Here is an 18,981-nt window from a genome sequence, read left to right on the forward strand (position 1 = left end):
AAAAAAAAAAAAAAAAAAAAACCACCAAAGTCCACCCATTAAAATGACAAAGCTGAGGACAGAAAGGGGCACTCTGCATAATATTACACTGTGAAAGCCTCCCTCCAAGTTGGCCACCATCATCGCTTGGAATACTCAACCCTTGCAAATGAAGCTTGATTCTGAGAAGCACAAGCACTGTGAGAGGAAGTATTTTTCCTCAGAGTTTCAAAATTAATTACATACATGGACTTGAAGTACAATCTACCATCATTTTCAGCAACAGGGTCTGTGACAAGGGCAGCCCCATACGGAACCACGGGAAGAACAGGACTCATGGTAGGTCCTCACTGTGTAACTCATATGTGGACACAGTGATTAGAACAGCACTCCTGAGACTGTGCTTGCTGGGGTGGGTTCAGAGAGCCTTCTGGGAACCAGGTTTAACCCCAAGCAGTCGGTCAGCAGATCCTGAAACAAGCTTGTATGTGATAGCCACGAAGATTTGTTTAACAAATAAAACATTATTGCCCTCAAAAATAGCCCAGGATTAATCTTTTTGTAGAAAAACAAGGTTTCATTTCTATGGTTCATGTGATCTGGGGAGCAACTCTAGGCATAGTGTGGCCTGTGAATAAAAGCAATTCACCGGGTTAGTCCGATGACCATTTCACTATTTTTTAAACAAAATCGGTAACCGTATTGATCAATTCAATTTAAAATTTGTTTAAATCTATCCTAGACACAACCAATTTCATGAAATAACTTCTAACACTTCACTCAGTTTAATCCCCAAAGTCAGTGAGGTAGGACAGCTAGTGGTCTTTGCTGGAGGATTAACTTGGAACACAAGGAAGGAAAAAAATGTGACAGAACTTCCCTTGGGCTACATAGCAAGAAACGTTGTGTCCTTTACCTTGGTCAAAGGGCTTGTTGGGATTCCAGTTTCTGAAATAATCATCCTACAAAAGGAAAAAATATAAAACAAAGGTCAGATCTCAGGAGACTTCTCACACAACTGTATAAAAACTGTTCTTTCTCCCCATTTCCCAAAACACAAGGGAAAAGATTCAACTTAAAAATCTTTTCCCAAACATGTATTAATGTGCAGTCAAAAATATCTATTTACTTTTCACAATCTTGTCTTTCAAATTCTACATATCAAACACTGGAAATCGTATAAACATTGCACCCCTATATGAAAGTGCATTGTGCTTCTTGGCTTAGGTACATAAATCCCAGTACTTTAGAGTGAGCGCGAGGCATTTGCTCTCGATTTACTGCAGGTGGTGGCTGGCTGGTTTCACCTGTGACTACGCCTCTGCGTCTGTAACAGCTGATAATTCAACTGTCAACATTTCTGTTACAGGGAGAGATGTATCTTGTAGTGCACAGTTCCAGTTTTCCAACACTCACAAGACATAAAAACAGAGGGTCGTTCAAATGTTAGAAGTAATCACTGGCATAGGTTAGCTTTACACCACCACTCTGTACGAAAGGACAGAAGAACAAAGGCTGGCCAGCCTGGTGTATTTGTTGCCATGTCTTTCTTGCATGTACTGTGCAGCAGGGACGCTCAGAAGTTGCGAAATTCATTACCTTCCGATCGCCTAGGCCACTCCTTCACGGTTATCTTAACCTCCGTCCCCATCCTTCCAAACCTCCACTGTGTGCTTGCTTGATCTTCCTCCTGTGCATGCATGGCCCCACTCATCCCCAACACACACACACTGTCAGCAGAACTGTGCCGTTTGCCATCAGAAGAGTGCACGTCATCCCCACACCTCTAGGGTACTGGCCTCTTTTCAGTTAATGTCCAGTTTATATAATGTGGGGGATTGGGACAGAACCTCAGCATGATGCAGACATTTTCACAAAGCTGTCCAAAATTAGGCCTCTATTTCTCTGCCGGAGAAGTTAATGTACATCAAAGTGCACAATTAGTTTAAATTATTGTCCATACTGTCTCTTGCTGCAGATTATCTCCAACAAAATCTCCCGTGAATTTTATTGGCCTCTATGTTGTTCAATTACCCGGCTTTATTAGATCCTGGGTGAGTTCACCTAAGCCCTTAAATAGATTTTAGGAAACTGGATTTAGAGTAAAATCAGAACATATTGCTTCTTGGCCAGTAATTTCATTTTCCAGAGCATGAATAAACATGAACAGGTTCCTCTGGATCCAGGAGATTTAGCATTAAACTATTTTTAACTCCAAGGAATTAGCCACTTTGCCCTGGCCTTAATTTTATGGCCTTCCTGGCCTTGCACCCAACTGATTAGGGAGCCTTTACTATCCACACTATGAAATATCACTGAGAAAGTTTAAAACAATCTCTCTGTAATATTCCTCTCCATTTATTACTTTAAATGCAATCTGAATGTTTTGGAATTGTGCTGCCTAAAACTAGGCAATCAGTATTAAATGATTTGAGGTAAGGGGCTAGATGATATGTAGAACATTTAAGATTTGATTTCTCAGTATGATGGCCAGTACACTCTTAGCCTTATACGGCCATGTGACCAACTGATTCTGTTATTATAAGGGGAAGAGGAGAGATAACCCAAGATGGCCTCATTCTCACCACTGGAAGAAAAAAGGAACAAATAGTGCATCCTATCCTCACTGTGGTTCATCCATGCTCTCTCCACATAGAGAGGACAGCACTGTATCCACTGGCCATGTGGAATCTTGTAAAATAGTTTTTATTTGAACACGCTGTCCTAGGAGTTGGAAACCCTTCGAAGCTTAAGATGTGTGTCTGACAGGGAAGGGCTAGAGCCAAAGACAAGTTCCTTTACTTTAATTTCACATGCCACATTCTCTTTGATGTCAAATAAAAGTAGCAAGTCTCAAGAATGGACGATTCCTTAATGATTTCAACATATTTCATAACTCGGATAGAATGTGAAACATTATTCTGGACCTTGTCACTTCTCCAGTTTACCTATAATTACCATTTTTATATATTTCTTGGGGAAAATCACAGTTTCAAATATAAAGCCTCTAAAAGCAGGTAGCTGTGTAAGAATATTTAGAACTCATTGCAAATGTTATAATAATGCCTAATTACTGCAAAATGTGAAAGTATACCTTGAGTGAAAACTCATTATGCAAAATAAGCCCTTCAAATAGCCCCTTGACCAGCAAGGCCAAGCAGGGACAGAAAATTATTCCCTGTATCTGACTGCTTCTACCCTGCCTTAGAAAAGTAGACTGTCAAAGCAAAACCAATGAGCCAGGAGTTGATAAAACCTTTGTTATGGCTTTGGCTATAGCTGACAGAAAACCCCCCTATTGGGATCAAGGCCCTGATTATGTGTGAAGTACGCTACACAGCAGAGCCCACCTGAGGGATGGCCAATGAGCACTGAGGAAGATGCTTTTTAGCAGTCATCGTTGTGTCAGTGTCCGAGTGTGAGATGCAGGAGTTATTCATGAACACTGAGCCACACCTACAGCCACAGTCAGTTCATGCAGGCTGGGGCTGCTTCAATGCATGCATTCATGTCTGGGAGGATTTCTGGTGAGGCAGCATCTGAATGCATGTGCAAAAAGCCAAAGATAAAAGAGTGCTGTGTCTGGCAGAGCTTCACCTCCTGAGAATCTGCGCATTCTTGTGGCCCACCTACCACTCAGGATGCCTGCGGCACACAGGACAACTCTCTGTAGTCCTGAACAAACACTCTGCTAATGCCAAAGTGAGTCACTTCTCTAGGGCCCAACATCCAGGGGCCACTAGCCAAGCCTTCCTTTTATCTTTCTATCTAAATAGAAACATAGAATTTATGTTTTGCTGTCAATTCGCTCTGTTTCCACTCTAGGAAGCAGTGTGCCTATTACCTTCACCACCCTACTACTCAGTTACATGAGGTTGTGTTCTTGCTGTACAGATATCAGACTAGAGGCCAGCAAAGTGCAGGACTGTAAGAGCCTTTATCTCTGACCTTGTTCTGGCCCAAGCAAGTTGCAGCCTGTTGAAATTCAGAATTGTGGTAAAAGGCAAATTGGGTAGATAAAACTTTACAGGTAAGTATATATCTGTTAGAGTTGCTCTCTTGATTTGTAATCTTACCTAAAATGTGGCTTTAAAGGAAAGACTTGCAATTATCCCAGTAACAGCTAATTTTAAAAACATAAACCTAACTAGAATGATGCATATCTAAATATGGTCATTTATTAAATTCAGTAACTCCCATTAATGCATTTCACAGGCTGAGCCTTGAAGGATGGCAATGTTACTGCATATGTATATTTAATAGACTATGCTGCAAACTGTCATTACGCCAGGCCTCTTACAAGGGAGAGCAAAGAACAGTCTTGCTCTCACTTCTAGCTAACCCGCATTAAGAAAGGCTGACTCCATTTCCCTGTACCATGTCATAAGTGAAACTTATCCACAGGAACTGCTAAAAATCCAAAAGAAACAATCAATTTAAACAGTGGCTCAACCTCGAACATAATGACTGGTATCTGAAATCATGAAGGGCAGCAGAAAACATCCTGAAAGTCATCATGAAGACCAGCGTATGAAAGTGATGAGTGACCAGGATGAGGAAAAGGAAAGATATGGCACTGGTGGCAGAGTAGAATCAGGTACTGGGAATGACTACGGCTATGATTATTTCTTTATCCTCTATATTTGATCACAGATAAAACCATATTTCTTCATTTATCTCACTAAGTATCCACTAACCTAGTACTGAATCCTATAAAACTTTGGGCTCACAGCAACTGGTGCAAAGAAATTAATACTGGGTTTTTAACTACTTTAGAGAAAGGCTCTGGGCTGATCAGCATCAACTGGAAAGAAAATCTAGATAGAAAAATGGATAGATAGACTGACGCATATATATCATAATAGACATCAGTAAAGACATATTCATTAATATGTATTAGTAATAGCATAAAATATTTGGAAAAAATGTCAGTATTGAACACAGACTTTTTTCCTTGTCATTATTCACTGATAGTTGTAACAATTATCTAAAGTACATACAGTTTTATTAAATATTATGAGGAAACTAGAGATGATTTAAAGGTAAAGTATATGAGAGGGTGTGTATATGTTCTTTGCAACTACTATGCCATGGTACACAAAAAACTTGAACATCCACTGATTTTGGTATCCTCAGAGGTCTCCCACAAATATCAAAGGATGATTACATATATGAAGAACATTCCAGGCATAGAACACACCTGCAATTCCACACTCTGGGAGACTGAGGCAGAAAGATCCCAAGTTCAATCCCAGGCAGGGCAACTTAGCAAGATCCTGTCTCAAAACAGGAAAAATGAAAAAGGGGTTGGGAAATAGTTCAGTGCGAAGGCCCTGGGTTTAACACCCAGTACCACACACACTACAAAAATTTGTATAATGCATCTTTCAATGAAATCTGTAAGTCTGCCTAATATCAAAGGATGCCAAAATATTACAATGTGGGTGATTAAGCCTCTTCACCAAATATGGGTCTAGTTGATGAGAAAGTTTAATACTACCGCTATTTTCAATAGGAACATGAATTTTCTTTTCCCGGGCCACAGCTAACAGCTCATGCAATTTAGCTCAAATATTCCTCAGGGATCTGCCTTTCAAGAGGTGCTTATTTCAGCTCCTACTTTGAGGAAGAGCTGAGGGGCAAAATCCAAACTGAAGCCACTCTGGAAACCCAACTGCTTTGGCTGATGATTATGAAGGTGATGGTGTAATTTATTATATACCATAGCTTCAGATCAAAGATGTTTAGCTCACATGAAACAGATAATTTCTCCCTCATATATTTTTCAGCTAAACTGTTTGAACCCTGCAGTTCTATCTGAACAGTACCTGAGATAATACAAATTACTATCCCGAAAAATAAATTAGATGCTCATTTGCCTTAACCAAACTTGAGCAACACCATGTACAGAAGGAAGAAGCTCAGTGCAGAGAGGGCTAGGCAGCCACTCTGGGACCATAGGTGGGTCCACTGAAAGGAAATTCAAGCAGAAAAAGCACTTCCTCTGAGGTCTGGGGAACTAAGGCCAGATTTATAGATGTAGATGTATAGATTTATAGATGCATAGATTTATTCCATGTAGATGGAGGCAGAGTACACTTTACCAAACCCAAAACAAAAGGACTGTGGCCAAACTGTTCAAACCAGTTGAGCTCATTCTCAGGTTTCTTGACTGGGGAGGCCCAGAGGAAGGTCTGGTTTGTGGGTAGGAGGTATCCTTAAAATAATAAAGAAATCACTAGAAATGTGTGAGATTTTTAGACAACGTTCAATGAGGGCATCTCTATATAATGTGGCATGGTCTGGCCATTTTAACCTGTGTGCAATGAAAATTCCTGCTAATCAAGCTACCATAAGGTACAAACTCTTTTTTTTTTTTTTTTTTAATGAAATGGCACATCCACCTGCCAGGTTGGGTAATGCCTTGAGGCCTCCCACACACCACTCATGAGACCCCTGTCTATAAGGGTCTGGGAGTCATGTGCATTAATCTACTTCCATCCACATATGTCACCCCTACCCCAACCCCAAACATACATTCTTGGACCTAAGCCACTTCTGAACAGGAGTGCATCTTACTCACCTGCATATTTCCTAAAATATTACTCAATAGCACACAATAAATCACAGCTGAATTGCAACAAATACAAGTAAGCTGTTCCAGCTTTATTAACAATCTCTGTAGTCCCCGAGAAATTCCCATAACTGTTACTGGTGTGTGTAAATACAGGTGGGCGTGTGTTTATACACGCACTCTAAATCACTTTCATCCTGAATAGCACAATTCCTTGATAAATTGGTCTGACATTTGGTGGAAAGTCCTGCAGGCCTTAGACAAAATGATTTAGAAAATAACAATGTCAGTTGCTTTGCTCTTTCAATAAATAACCCACCAGTAAAACACAGATAATAACTGACAATCATACTTGTACTGTAACTAATGAGAAAAGATAAAGCAGCAAATGGACTGTTTGTATGCATCTGATAAATTGCAGCCCCTGGATATACCAATGAAAAACAAATGTGTGTTGTACTGGTTCACTGAACAAAAGCAAATATCTATGGCTGAGATTGAAGATTTAGGATAATATTTACATTTTATTTGGCAACTATTTTGATACTATGTCTACATACAGTTGAAAAGTCAAAAACCTACCTCAACTTCCTGAGTACGAAAGCATTATAAATGAGAAAAAATAAAAGATTCATATCAAACAATAGGAAGAAATGTATACATTTTTGATAATCTCATCTAATTTTTAAATTCTCATAACATTAGAAAGACCATAGTCAAATATTGTCCCTTAAGTCTCCTACCATTATTTCTTTGAAAAGGTCCCAACATTCATGCAGTTTATAGGAAATGATGTGAAGTTCAGAAAAATAGATCTGGGAGAAGGAATTTGAGTGTGCCCAAGGATTTATGCACTACTGCAGAATACTTAGCAAAATCATGAAGAAATCCAGACACTCAGCCATCATTACCATCTGTGAGAATTTCAAATAAGTAATTGCCTATGCCATCAGACCAAACAAAATTCAATAAAAATTCCAAGATGACATCAAAGACCAAGAATAACAGACCTTCTTCATTTCTGGAGAAAAAAAATCATTTTGCCTTGCTGCTCCAAAATAGCTCGAGGAAGTTTCAAACCTATGAACGATGTGGATTTATGGTCTTAGGAAATGTGTAAAATGAACTGGATTGGCATGTCTCTCCAGCTCATCAAAGGATTATAATCACCATAAAGGGCTCTCCGCTCTTGGAGACTTTGTCTTCCTCTGTAAGTCCATCCAACCTGGAGTGGAAAGAAGTGATCCACAAAGTTGTTCTTTCCCAAAGAGAGAAAAAAAAAATGAGTCTGAGGTTCCTTCCTAAAACTGAATTTGGATTTTTCTTCTGGGAATCTGATGGGGAATAAGATGTCCCACGAATACTATGACCAAAACAGAGGGTGTCTCCCCAGCCTCAAAACCACCTGTTCTGTTGGCCTCATTAGCAAAGTTATCAAGTTATCTGAACTAACCTAGAACAGCTTTCTCAGTATCTAAGAATGAGAGAAGCAGCCCAGACCATGGAATCAAAGGCAGAGGAGATTTTATGCACTGGGCAGGCTTTGAAATAGATGTGGGTTCAAATCCCCCTGGGCAGGCTTTGAAGTAGACGTGGGTTCAAATCCCAGGTCTGGCAGTTACCAGCTATGTGGCCTTCCACGACCCACTTGGCATCTCTACATCACCTCCTTTATCCCTAAAAACAAGACCACTGAACCTACCTTGAAGGATGATCACTGATTTGTGATATTAATGCAAAGTATCCTGTTATCGGCCACACAGAATTACTGAAACATACATACTTTCATGAATACCTCCTGAGGCTTATGGCAGTTGGATATCCCAAGTACATGGAGGGAAACATTAGGCTTTGTGGAAACAATATAAATAAGCTCAATTAATGTAAACATTATAGGCCATAACATGAACTAAGATGAATATTATCAACAAGAGTGAAAAATGGGAGAGGGGAATTGGAGGAAGAGGAAGGGAAGGAGAGGAAGGCAAAGGGAGGGAATTAAAAAAAAAAAAGAGGGTCGGGGATTTAGCTCAGTGGTACCACCCACCTGTCTCATAAATAAGAGGTCCTGAGTTTGACCCCAGTACCAAAAAAAAAAAAAAAAAGAAACAAACAAACTATGGTATATACATGTAACCACTCCCCAAAAAGAGTATAAACTGCATGAACTATACATATGTACTAATGAAATAAAAAATAAATTAAAAATTTTAATAATGTGACTTCCTGTACATTTCTTTTTACCAGTTGGATCTGAGGAAAAACCCAACTGCAACTGAAAAAATAATTATGAAATATTTAAGTGCATGTAACGATTTACCTCATATATGAAGAATGCTTTAGAAAAAAATTCAGTACAACTTAAAAAGTTGAGTTGCAGCCATATCTATTTAAAGGCCAGATTCACACTCTTGAAAGTTCAGTGATTTACCCCCTTCTATTAAATAGAACATATTTATTAAAAAGAGATAATACCTATACCAGTGGGGTCTTTTGGTCATCAAAGTGTGGTTTTGAACCATTGCAAGGTACTATATATCGCATAAATATACACAAATTAAAGTTTCAATTATGATTTACTGTGTTCTGATAAGGTTCCCAGGAGTGAACAGGCAATATTTTTATTCATCATGTTTGCAAATATAAAGCAGATAGAGGGACCCTGAAAAGGTCTGTCTCAATGGCACACCGAAAAAGGCCCTTGTCATCTTATAGCACCTAAAATTATATTTTTCAGAAAGAACAAATTACACTGGCCCGAGGTCCTGTCTTGTCCAAGGATCACACATCCCAAGTTAATTAGGCCCTACCATCTTTCTGAGAATGCCTGGAAGGTCTCAGTGAACACAAAGCTGCTACCTTCTAGAGAAAAGATCACCCACAAGGACCAATTGCCCTGCCCTCTACCCCTTGACCTGTATGGAAGGCGCCAGCTTGAGAGACAGGTGACAACCACGGTTCCCACCCTAGGCTGAACACAGGAGTGGAGATTTCCAGCACTGAGACAAGAGATGCAGGCAGGGGCCTGGTGTGGGCCTCCACTCTAGGATGTCATGAAAGCTTTTCAACTGATTCTAATGCACAGTTCTCTGTGTGGAAGGTCATACACTAGCTCAGTCATAATGCCCGAAGAGACTAAGGGAAGGGCAGGCACACTACAAGCAGCATACCAGGTAAAGAACACCAGACACGTCCCCAGCTTCTGGAGCTTTCCTAGTCATCTCCATCTTCCACACACACAGTCCAGCTGAGGTGTTCCCAGCTGAATACATTGGACCTCTGTTACCTAGCTGCCCAGTCAAAGACCAAGGCCACCGAATGGACTCCTCTTTCTTCCTCCCCTTTGTCATCTGGGCAACAAACACGTCCTCTCCAATCTCATCCCCAGATCTCTCTCACATCCTCCCACTTCTCCAAATCAACATAACTTTTCTCTCACTTCAGGCCTCCAGGTCATAATGCAGAGCTGCCATGTGCCCTGCCCAGCTTTGTTGCTTTCCTTGGCCCCTACCCAGCCTCTTCTCCAGGCTGTCCCTGGAGCGACCTAAAGGACACACTAGTCATATCACTCTCCTGCTTAAAAAACTGGAGTGGCTCCCAAACTCAGACCAAGCACTGCTTACAGAACCCCCAAGACCTAGGCCCTGCGAATCATCTCACAGGCTTCCTTCCGGCTGTAAATGACCGGATTTAGAGTCCTTCAACAGCCCGTGCCTTCCTTACCTCCAAAGTTTTGCCCATAATGTCCCTTCTCTTCCTAAAAGATACTTTCATGGCTCGCATTGCTAATATGGACTGCTCTATCCAACGCCAGTTTAGGCAATGCTTTTCGTAGGAAGCCTTCCCTGCCCTCAATCACTCCGAGTCCAACTATGTGATCTGCCGCACCCACTGAACCACCCAGCTGCCCACACCACAGTAGCTACTCTTCAGCCACTTAGACACCAATAGGGCAGCCCGGGGCAAGCCTGAGTAGCCTGAAGGTAGGACGTCAATGCCTAGAGCAGTGCCTGTTTTCAACAGAGATGTGATAAATATCTAACGAATAAACAGAGACGATTCAGTTTCTCCTGGCTTTTCAAATCTGTATCTGAGTTGCAACTCCCAAACTTCTTCCCCTTAGAATCAAACTGCAGGCTCTGTGACTGGAGCCCCACCCAGGAAGGTAAAATGGGCAGCTGGGCTACCTAACCGTGATGCCAGCTCAGGCAGCCACAGGAATCTGGTACCAGCAGGGATAGTGTTAGGCTTCAGGGGGATGGGTCCAGCTACAGAAGTACAGGAGGAACTTCTGTCCAGTGTATTCATTCCACATCTCCTAAGGCCCCAAGTCACCCCATGAATAAGTAGACTTTACAGCTTGGATCGCCACAGCTGAGTTGAAATCTGATGGAAGACTCAGGACTTGAATCAAACTGAGGTGCAAACTCAAAAGTTAAAAATCAAATTTTAAAATCAGGGTAGTGGTAATATTAATAATAATCATTACACTAATAATAGGAACTACTACTTTTTGAGTGGTTAGAATGTGTCTGCCACTGCTCCAACCTGACCATGTTTTATTCCATTGAATCCTTGCAGTAACCATCTGAAACAGGCACAAATCACCATCCCTAAATTATAGTTGGGGAAACTGAAGTTTAGAGAGACAAATTCACTACAAGGCCACACAGCTAGTGAGAAGCAGAACCAGGATTGGAACTCAGTTTTTTTTGACTTTTAAGATCACGCTCTCAGCACCAGGCATCCTACCTCAGAGGCACCATGAGAAGGGAAGCACAACAAAACATGTGAAAGATCTGCAGACCCAGGGGAGAGGAATGGGGCTGGCTACTCTGTGGAACGGACCATGTGCTTACAGGAGACACTGAGGAATAAGAGATGAACACACAGACCAGAGCGCTCTCAAAAGACTCTCACTGCCACTTTGCTTTATTTTGTACCAGGGATCAAACTTGGGACCTTGCACTTGCAAAGCAGGTGGCAGAACCACTGAGCTAAATTTCTGGCCCTCACTGCCACTTCTGAAACCATTAGTGGGTCTGAAGACTCACCCTTCCCAATTGGGAAATAGGAGGAGAAAAAGCAGTTGTCACACAAGGTCTCTGTGAACTTGGACAGCAAGTCTATCTGCCACTGTGGCCCCAGGAAAGCAGGCAGATCCCCTGACTTCATGATCCACATCTGAATCTACTGAGATGGTTCCCTGGACAGAATGGTAGCCTTCAGCCTCAACAGCAGGTACACAAGAATCTCTTGCTCTCATGAGCTCTGGACTAATGCTCACAGCTGTCTGCACCAGCAGTCCCAGGAGCCCAGTTCAAAGTGGCACAGCCAACCCAACATCAAAGCACTGCACAGAGGATGTGGCAGCTTGGCAGAAGCCTTCTCTCTGGAAACCTGCAGCCACAGACTGTGCATGAAATTTTCATCACCTGCACAGTTCAGCTGCTATAGTTCTTCCCATCCCAGCCATTCTGCCTCTTTCCAGGAACATTGGGAAAGGCTGGTGATAAACACTCCCTTCTCTGTGTCTATAGAACCGCCCAATACGACCCTGCCAGTGCTTCTCCACTTCCTGACACCCCAGTGTACTGACCACTTCCTCAACAGATAATTCTCACCAAAGACCCCAAAATATATTCATCAAGGTTTTCTACTCACTACAAGCTAATGTTCTCAGTCAGGATCTGAGAGCCCTTATGTGCAATTAATAATTTCTGAGTTACATTTCCCCCTTGGTAAGAGCCACCCAGAGTAAGCAGCCTGCCAAAATAGCCCCACATTGGTGGAGCTGCAAGTCACCTCTACAGTCACCAACAGGCTTCCTTGGAGGACAGTGGCGGTCCCCTCTCTGAGTCACAGGCATCAGTAAAACCAGCTCACCATGTGGGTAGGAGAGTCCATTGACATGGACTGAAGTCTACCCAAAGAATCTTCACTCCCAAAGGCCAAGGAGACCTGGACCATAGGGATTTAAGTTACCCTTCTCATAACTCAACAAGCAAGGATACAACTAGGGTGTTGGTATAACACAGTCTCACAGCCCTGGGGCTGTCAAAACAATGTCTGATGGACTCAAGAGGCTTAGAGAGATGCCACAAGGCACTTCAGCCATGCTCCACACTTAAGAATTTGCTCACCTGGGCCCTGGATAGAAAGGGTATGCATATGCCACAGAGACACAACAGAGAGAAAGAAGAGCACTAAGAGTTATGTCTTCATACCAAGAGCAATGCACATGAGTCCCTTGGGAGAAGGAATCCAGCCCCTATTATCAGAAATCTGCATATCTGTCTTTCCCATGAAAATCTCACATTTTCCCCTCCAGGGGAGTTTCTGTGGTCTGGGCATGCTCATTGAGGGCTTGGGGACCAACAAAGGTAAAGTGAGGTTAAAGCTGGAAAGGAGGCTGGGGCCAGAGGCTCAAGGACCTAAATGCCCAAAGAGAGGAGTTTTCTGAAACATCATGCTGTATGACTGCCCTGAACCACAACAGATAGGAATACCAACCAACACTGACCCTCAAGAAGTTCATGCTCTTCCTAGAGGAGAGAGCAGCAGAAATGCAAGTAGATGAAGCATGATCAGTGTGGCCATTAAAAATACAATCAGCTACCAGAATAGAACAGGAAGCCACAATTATTCCAGGGAAGCAGCAATGCTTTACTGAGAAAGTGGCATCAGATGGAATGTCAAGGACAGCTAGTGTTTCAGGTAAGGAACATGTAGTAAGGCAAGAGAGGCCATCACAAAGAAGCAGGGCACCCATACATGCGAGTGTGTGCAGTTTTTCCCACAACTGCCCTCAGCTCAAGGAAAAGGCAGTGAACCCTGAGCCCGGGGTCAATGACAGAACAGAGACAAGAGACCCTCTGTCAGGTCTACTCAGGACCTCCTGCTCCTCACAGTCTGCCCTCTTCTCTGGGACTCAAACTCTACAGTTACTACATGTCTGGTCGTTCGGGATAATGCATTTGATGATAATCACAAGGCATAACCTCAGCCAGAAGGCTGAGAAGTGACAGAGTATTCAGAAGAACGTACTGACCCATGGCAATTAACCCAGGGAGAAGATCAAGCCCATAGCCCAGCCCTTCTAGTCCGTCAGCAAGGCTCCACACACCACCTGTTATGAACATGTGTGAGTCATTACAAGACACAATTAGAACCAACTGGCCTGGCTGCCTGCCCCTCCCTCCTCCTAATGAGACGTACTGTCAGTTTGCTACAACTTCTCTGTATTCAATAATTAAACATCTTTCCCTCTTAAAGGGAGCTTGCTCACTAAGAGTAAGGCCTATAATGCATGCATTGTGATCATATTCTGGAAACCAAGACCTTGGAGGTTCCCTTCCTAACCCAGACAGTGATAACAGTTAGTGGCCTATTTTCCTTACTCACACTTCGAAAGGTCCCCATTTTGTTTCCAGAGGACAGGGTAGGGAGAGATAAACAACCAGAGTTTCCTTCTCATTTTCTAAAATCCAAATCCTTCAGGATAAAATGATCAGGTAATATCATGTATATGGTAACAAAATACATATCAGTAAAGACATTTATTTCCTACAGAGGAGTGCTAAGCCTGCAGAAGCAATATAACACTTGTATTTTTATACTTCCTTTTCATTTATTATTTGGGGATTAACAATACAAGTCCCTTCTAGTCCTAAAATTCTATGATTCTAAATATGTCAAATAATAATTCAAATATACTTGAAAGCTCTGTGTAAAGCAGGAGCATTTTTTTTTCCCAGACTAGCATGAAGTAGAAAAGTACTGGAAAAATCAAAGGTGAACCAGAACAATCAGTTGTTTTTGCTTTGATTTTTTTTTCTTCCAAATTTTAATGGCCTAATATAAACACAGATAGTAATTATGTCCCAGACCTTTAAAATTCCTCTCTCATTAAATAACTTATGAACAGTAAAGAATGATTCCAGTTGGGTTTGCATATGATACCAAGAACTACAGAGACATAATCTCCTGCACAAATTTTCAAAACCAAATCATTTAACCAAATTACCTCCTCCTGCAAGGCGAAGACTCCTAAAAGAAGCTCACACAGGAAAACATGAGAAAAAAGCAGAAAACCAAAGAGCAAGAAAAAAAGACCAAGAATGCAACAGTGACTATTTCATGTACTATAACCCCACCGACCCAGGAGCACAGTGTCTGCAAAAGAATGAGGGTGGCCAAGTCCACAACACACTGAAGCCAGGAAAACAGGGCCGCACTGGGTCCTGTTTATTAAAATTGATTCCCCATTTAGTCAGCTGCATAGTCATATTTTCTAGGTCCCTGACTGTCCTTAAATTGTGCTCATGACCTACAGTAAGAAGCAAAGAGACTATAGAACAAACTAGAGAAACACTGAAACGGTAAAAATGGTTATCACTGGCTGTGGGAATATGAGGGCTTTTCTCCTGCTTGTACTATTTTACTCTGTTTTCAATTTTTACAAAATAAAGGCCCGGGGATTTAGCTCAGTTGTTCTGCTGCCTGACTCGAAAGCACAAGGACCTGAGTTCGATCCCCAGTACCAAAAAAAAAAAAAGAACTTCAATTTTTACAAAATTAAGATGGATTGCTTTGTGAGTTTGTACATAATCTACTCATTCATTCATTCAAAGTCTCTTAGGACAGGCAAAATGAAACCAGTACTAACCTAACATTATAATCCAGGAAACTCCAACCTAAAGAGGTAAAACTGTATTTTACATGAATTCATCCAGCACTAAACACATCTACAATCCATGCACACCAGTGGTTTAAGAAGGATGCTCATGTGCCAGATGTGGGAATTAAGAATGCCAAGGAAAAATTACAGCAACATTTCCAGACAGGCCCACAAACTCTTATAATTAGCCTGTTTATGGATAGCAAATTGTGTTCCTCATTCATTTATTCCTTTTATCCTCCAAATTTCTTCCACCTTATTAAGAGATGAATGATCTTGAGTAAGCAAGGGGTGACCCACAGCTCACCCACAGCATGAAGCCCATGGCCCCCACCAGTAACATACAGAAGAAAAGCCCAGAGCTCAGAGCAGAAATCATACATGTACCCACGAGGCAGTGACAGCTCCTGTAACAAACCCAAATTGTAGCTCGATTTAATAAGGCATTCGAAGCTCAGAGAGCTCATCTAATTTACCAGCAGGATACACAAATCACAGCTAGAATCCGAGGCACCTTGTCAGGGCTGCCTGCTGGAATTACTGGGGAGCAATACTGCTTGGGTTATTTCGAGTTGCCCATCAAAGCCTCAGATGCCCATTTCTCACACCTCTCTTTGCACAAAACTGAACTTTTAGCTCAGCTTGGAGCTAAAATCAATGGTTCTGCCTCCCCACCTAAAACATGAAGTACATAAAAACCTATGGTAGCTTTTTTTTTTTTTAAACTGGTAACTTCTCCTATGTTTCCACTGCTCTTTCCTAAGTGACTTTTGGACAATACATTGAAACTGCCCAAGCTTCAGTTTCCTCACCTGTGAAATGGAGGCAATGGTGCCTCCTCCACTGGTGCTTCTGGAAGGATCAGTGGAGACAGATGCACCAGATGCCCAGCACGCAGGATGCACCAACACATGGCACCTGTATTTTTCATTGATCCCACTATATTCTCTGCTATAAGCCGTTAAGAGTTGCAAAAATATACTGATACTTTTCTCTGAATTAGGATATTTGTGATACTGCTGTCCTGACTCTAAGGAGATCTATAAAAAATCAAATCTGGGTGATGGCTGCTTTGGAAAAGTAGCAGCCACTGCTCCATGAGAAAGTGTAAATAAAATGCCACTTAAATAATCACATTACTCACAGCTTAATGCATATGATCCAGAGCTGCAAGCGTGCATGTGTGATGGATTTCTCATTATCTGTCTGCTGCCACTGCAGCCCATCCAAGTGTCTGCAGGCATCCTGGCTGGCAACATCTACATTAGCTCCTGATGGGCCCTGTGCTCCTGCTATCAGTGGGAACAGACCCAGTGCATGGGGATGATGCCTTCATAATAAGGTGATAATACAAACAGAAATGTTTGCTTGGAGAAAAGCTACCAGGTTCTAGGCAGCAATTAAAGGTCCCTTTCTCAACTCTCAGGGACTCTCAAGACAATTTAGGCTAGAAGAAATCTCAAGCTTAATCCTTTGAGTCTGTGCTAGGAAGGATGGAGCCTCCCTGGATGCCAAGGTATCACCTACTTCTGCCTTGGCAGTGTGCAAGGCCAAACCAAGCACCAAAGGCAAGAAGCAGGCTGTGCTGCTTTACAACCTGGCCCCTCCTCTAGGACAGTCTCTGAAATCCCAGGGGTTCCATTTGTGTACAGCTGCCCTGCAAAGTGCTAAAAACAGACTGGATATGTATTTAGCTCTTAGACCGTCTATGCTGTGGGTCAATGTGGAAGTTCCAGAAAGGCCACTTCAGGATCCATCTGCAGTCTGTAGTATAGATGAGGGTTCTTTGGGGGCAGAGACTGTAAACTCCCATTGGGAAAAGATGTAAGGCTCAACTCTCAACTTTATACCCAGGTCCATGGAGGCACTGCCACCCTTCCTCAGGGACAGGCTTCCTGTAAATGGATGGCCTTTGATGAGGGCAGGGGCTTCTGTGCCCACATATTCTTTCTCCTACCACAATTCATCAAAACTTGCTCCCGATCCTTCCTACAGAGGAGGATAAAGAAGTCTGCAACAGCTCCCAGGACACTCATGGCATAGAAGGAATATAAGCCTCAAGCGATGAAATCCTTCCAAAGTGTTTACCTCCTGAATTTATAGCATAACTGTGGGCTTGGTCCAGGAAAAGATGAAAGATGAAGACGATTAAGGCTATAGGAAAGGAGAAAAGGAAATAAGTAGATTCTGCACAGGGCCTTGGGGAAGAGACACTATGACCAAGGAAATAAGCATGGTCATGATGAAAATATTTTCTGCCACAGACTAGAAACTGACCAAGTGGGCCAGTACCCAAGTCAGAGGAAAGGCACTGGTTTTAAGAGAAGACTAAACAACAGCCACTTGAGCCTGTGTGCAAATATTTGCTGAACGCCTCCTGCCTGACAAGCACTGAGCGCAGCACTTTATACAGATTATCTCACACAGTCATCTCAATGACATTACAAGGGTGAAAGTAGCTCTATACGCTATTGTTCAGGAAACAAAGGTTCAAGAGAGGTTAAATACCTTCTTCCAGGCCACAAAAAGGAAGCAACAGAGTAGCAATTCATATCCAGCTCTGTCCAGGGGCAGAGCCCTGGGCTCCTTCCATGCACCTTGGTAGACTAGCACCCAAAGTTCAACGAAAGTCTCATCAAGTTCTAGATCAACAGCTCCTGCAAGTTGGACTCCACAGAATCCAGCTCAGGCCTGAACAACCAGCAAGCACTCAGGACGGGTACCGGTGAAATCAAAGCTTGTGTGACTGTAGCGAAATTTGGCTTCCTCTTGGCACCTGGATGAGTCAGCTTTCCTGTTGCTGGAACCAAATACCTGATACCCATAACTTAAAGGAGAAAATAGTTTATTTGGCTCACAGCTTCAGAACTTTCAGTGCTTTATCAGCTGGCTCTAAGGGAAGAACATCATGGCCTAAGGGTGTGGAGCAGCCAAGCTGCTCACTTCATGGTGGCTGGGAAGCAGAGCAAGGGAGCAGAGCCAGCAGGAAATGCACCCTCCAAAGGCTCACTCCCAGCGACCTCCGATTGGGCCCTGCCTCCTAACAGCACATTCAGCATGAACATCCGCGGATTAACCCACCGAGGACAGCGCCTCCAAGATCCAGTCAGCTCTCTAGCGGTGTCTCAACCCAGTCCAGGTGACAGTTAAGATGAAGCAATGGGGCAGTTGTTGATTTCGCTCTTTTCAAGGGAAAGGCCCCCCGCCCACTGATAAATCCAAGGGAAGCTGAGCCCTCAGGACTAAAGTACGAGGAACCTAAAGTCTAGAAAGAAAGAGGAGAAGAACTGAACTCCGAGGAAACATCCTGGAGGGAAGGGGACAGTAGGTCATGCTGGCCTTGCCTCAGCACCAGGGGAAGGTCAAGAGAAATCTAGGAGAGGAAAGGGCCTTCAGGTGGCAGGGTGACCTAAGAGGGCACAAAATATATAATCAGTCCCAAATTTTGCGAAGCAGAACCTATCCTCAGTCCCCCACATGAAGTCTTTGGAGACTTCCACTAGACTTACTAACACCTTGGGTGTGAGGGGCTTCCTTTGGGAAAAGGTGGGTAGGTGCACAGAGCTGGCAAGTTCTGTGGCTGCATGGGGGAAAAGCAAACACAGGCTGTGAGGAAGCCTGGACAAGGGCACAGCTGCCTGTTCCTCCAGCCTTGGTATCACATGAGTCTTCCATGTGACTGCCAGGGTGGAAATGTGGATGAAGGGCAGAGGATAAAACAGGACTCTCCCCAGTAAGATGCGTGGCA

The 18,981-nt window shown here is 42.8% G+C and overlaps 1 protein-coding gene across 2 annotated transcripts in view; it reads right to left on the reverse strand.

Moving 5' to 3' along the window:
* Positions 1 to 18,981, reverse strand: part of Spock1 (SPARC (osteonectin), cwcv and kazal like domains proteoglycan 1) — a 493,476-nt gene that overhangs the window by 278,126 nt on the left and 196,369 nt on the right. The window contains exons 2-3 of one of the 2 annotated variants that reach the window (XM_010614106.2): positions 7,136 to 7,144; positions 896 to 941 (exon numbers count right to left, since the gene is read on the reverse strand). In XM_010614106.2, the coding sequence (XP_010612408.1) occupies positions 896 to 941; positions 7,136 to 7,144 (55 nt within the window). The remainder of the gene's footprint in view (positions 1 to 895; positions 942 to 7,135; positions 7,145 to 18,981) is intronic. The other variant, XM_010614107.2, reaches the window with a different exon arrangement.

This window comes from Fukomys damarensis, unplaced genomic scaffold, assembly GCF_012274545.1.
Source record: "Fukomys damarensis isolate Sample0158 unplaced genomic scaffold, DMR_v1.0_HiC HiC_scaffold_9, whole genome shotgun sequence".
In the NCBI taxonomy this organism is placed as follows: Eukaryota; Metazoa; Chordata; class Mammalia; order Rodentia; family Bathyergidae; genus Fukomys; species Fukomys damarensis.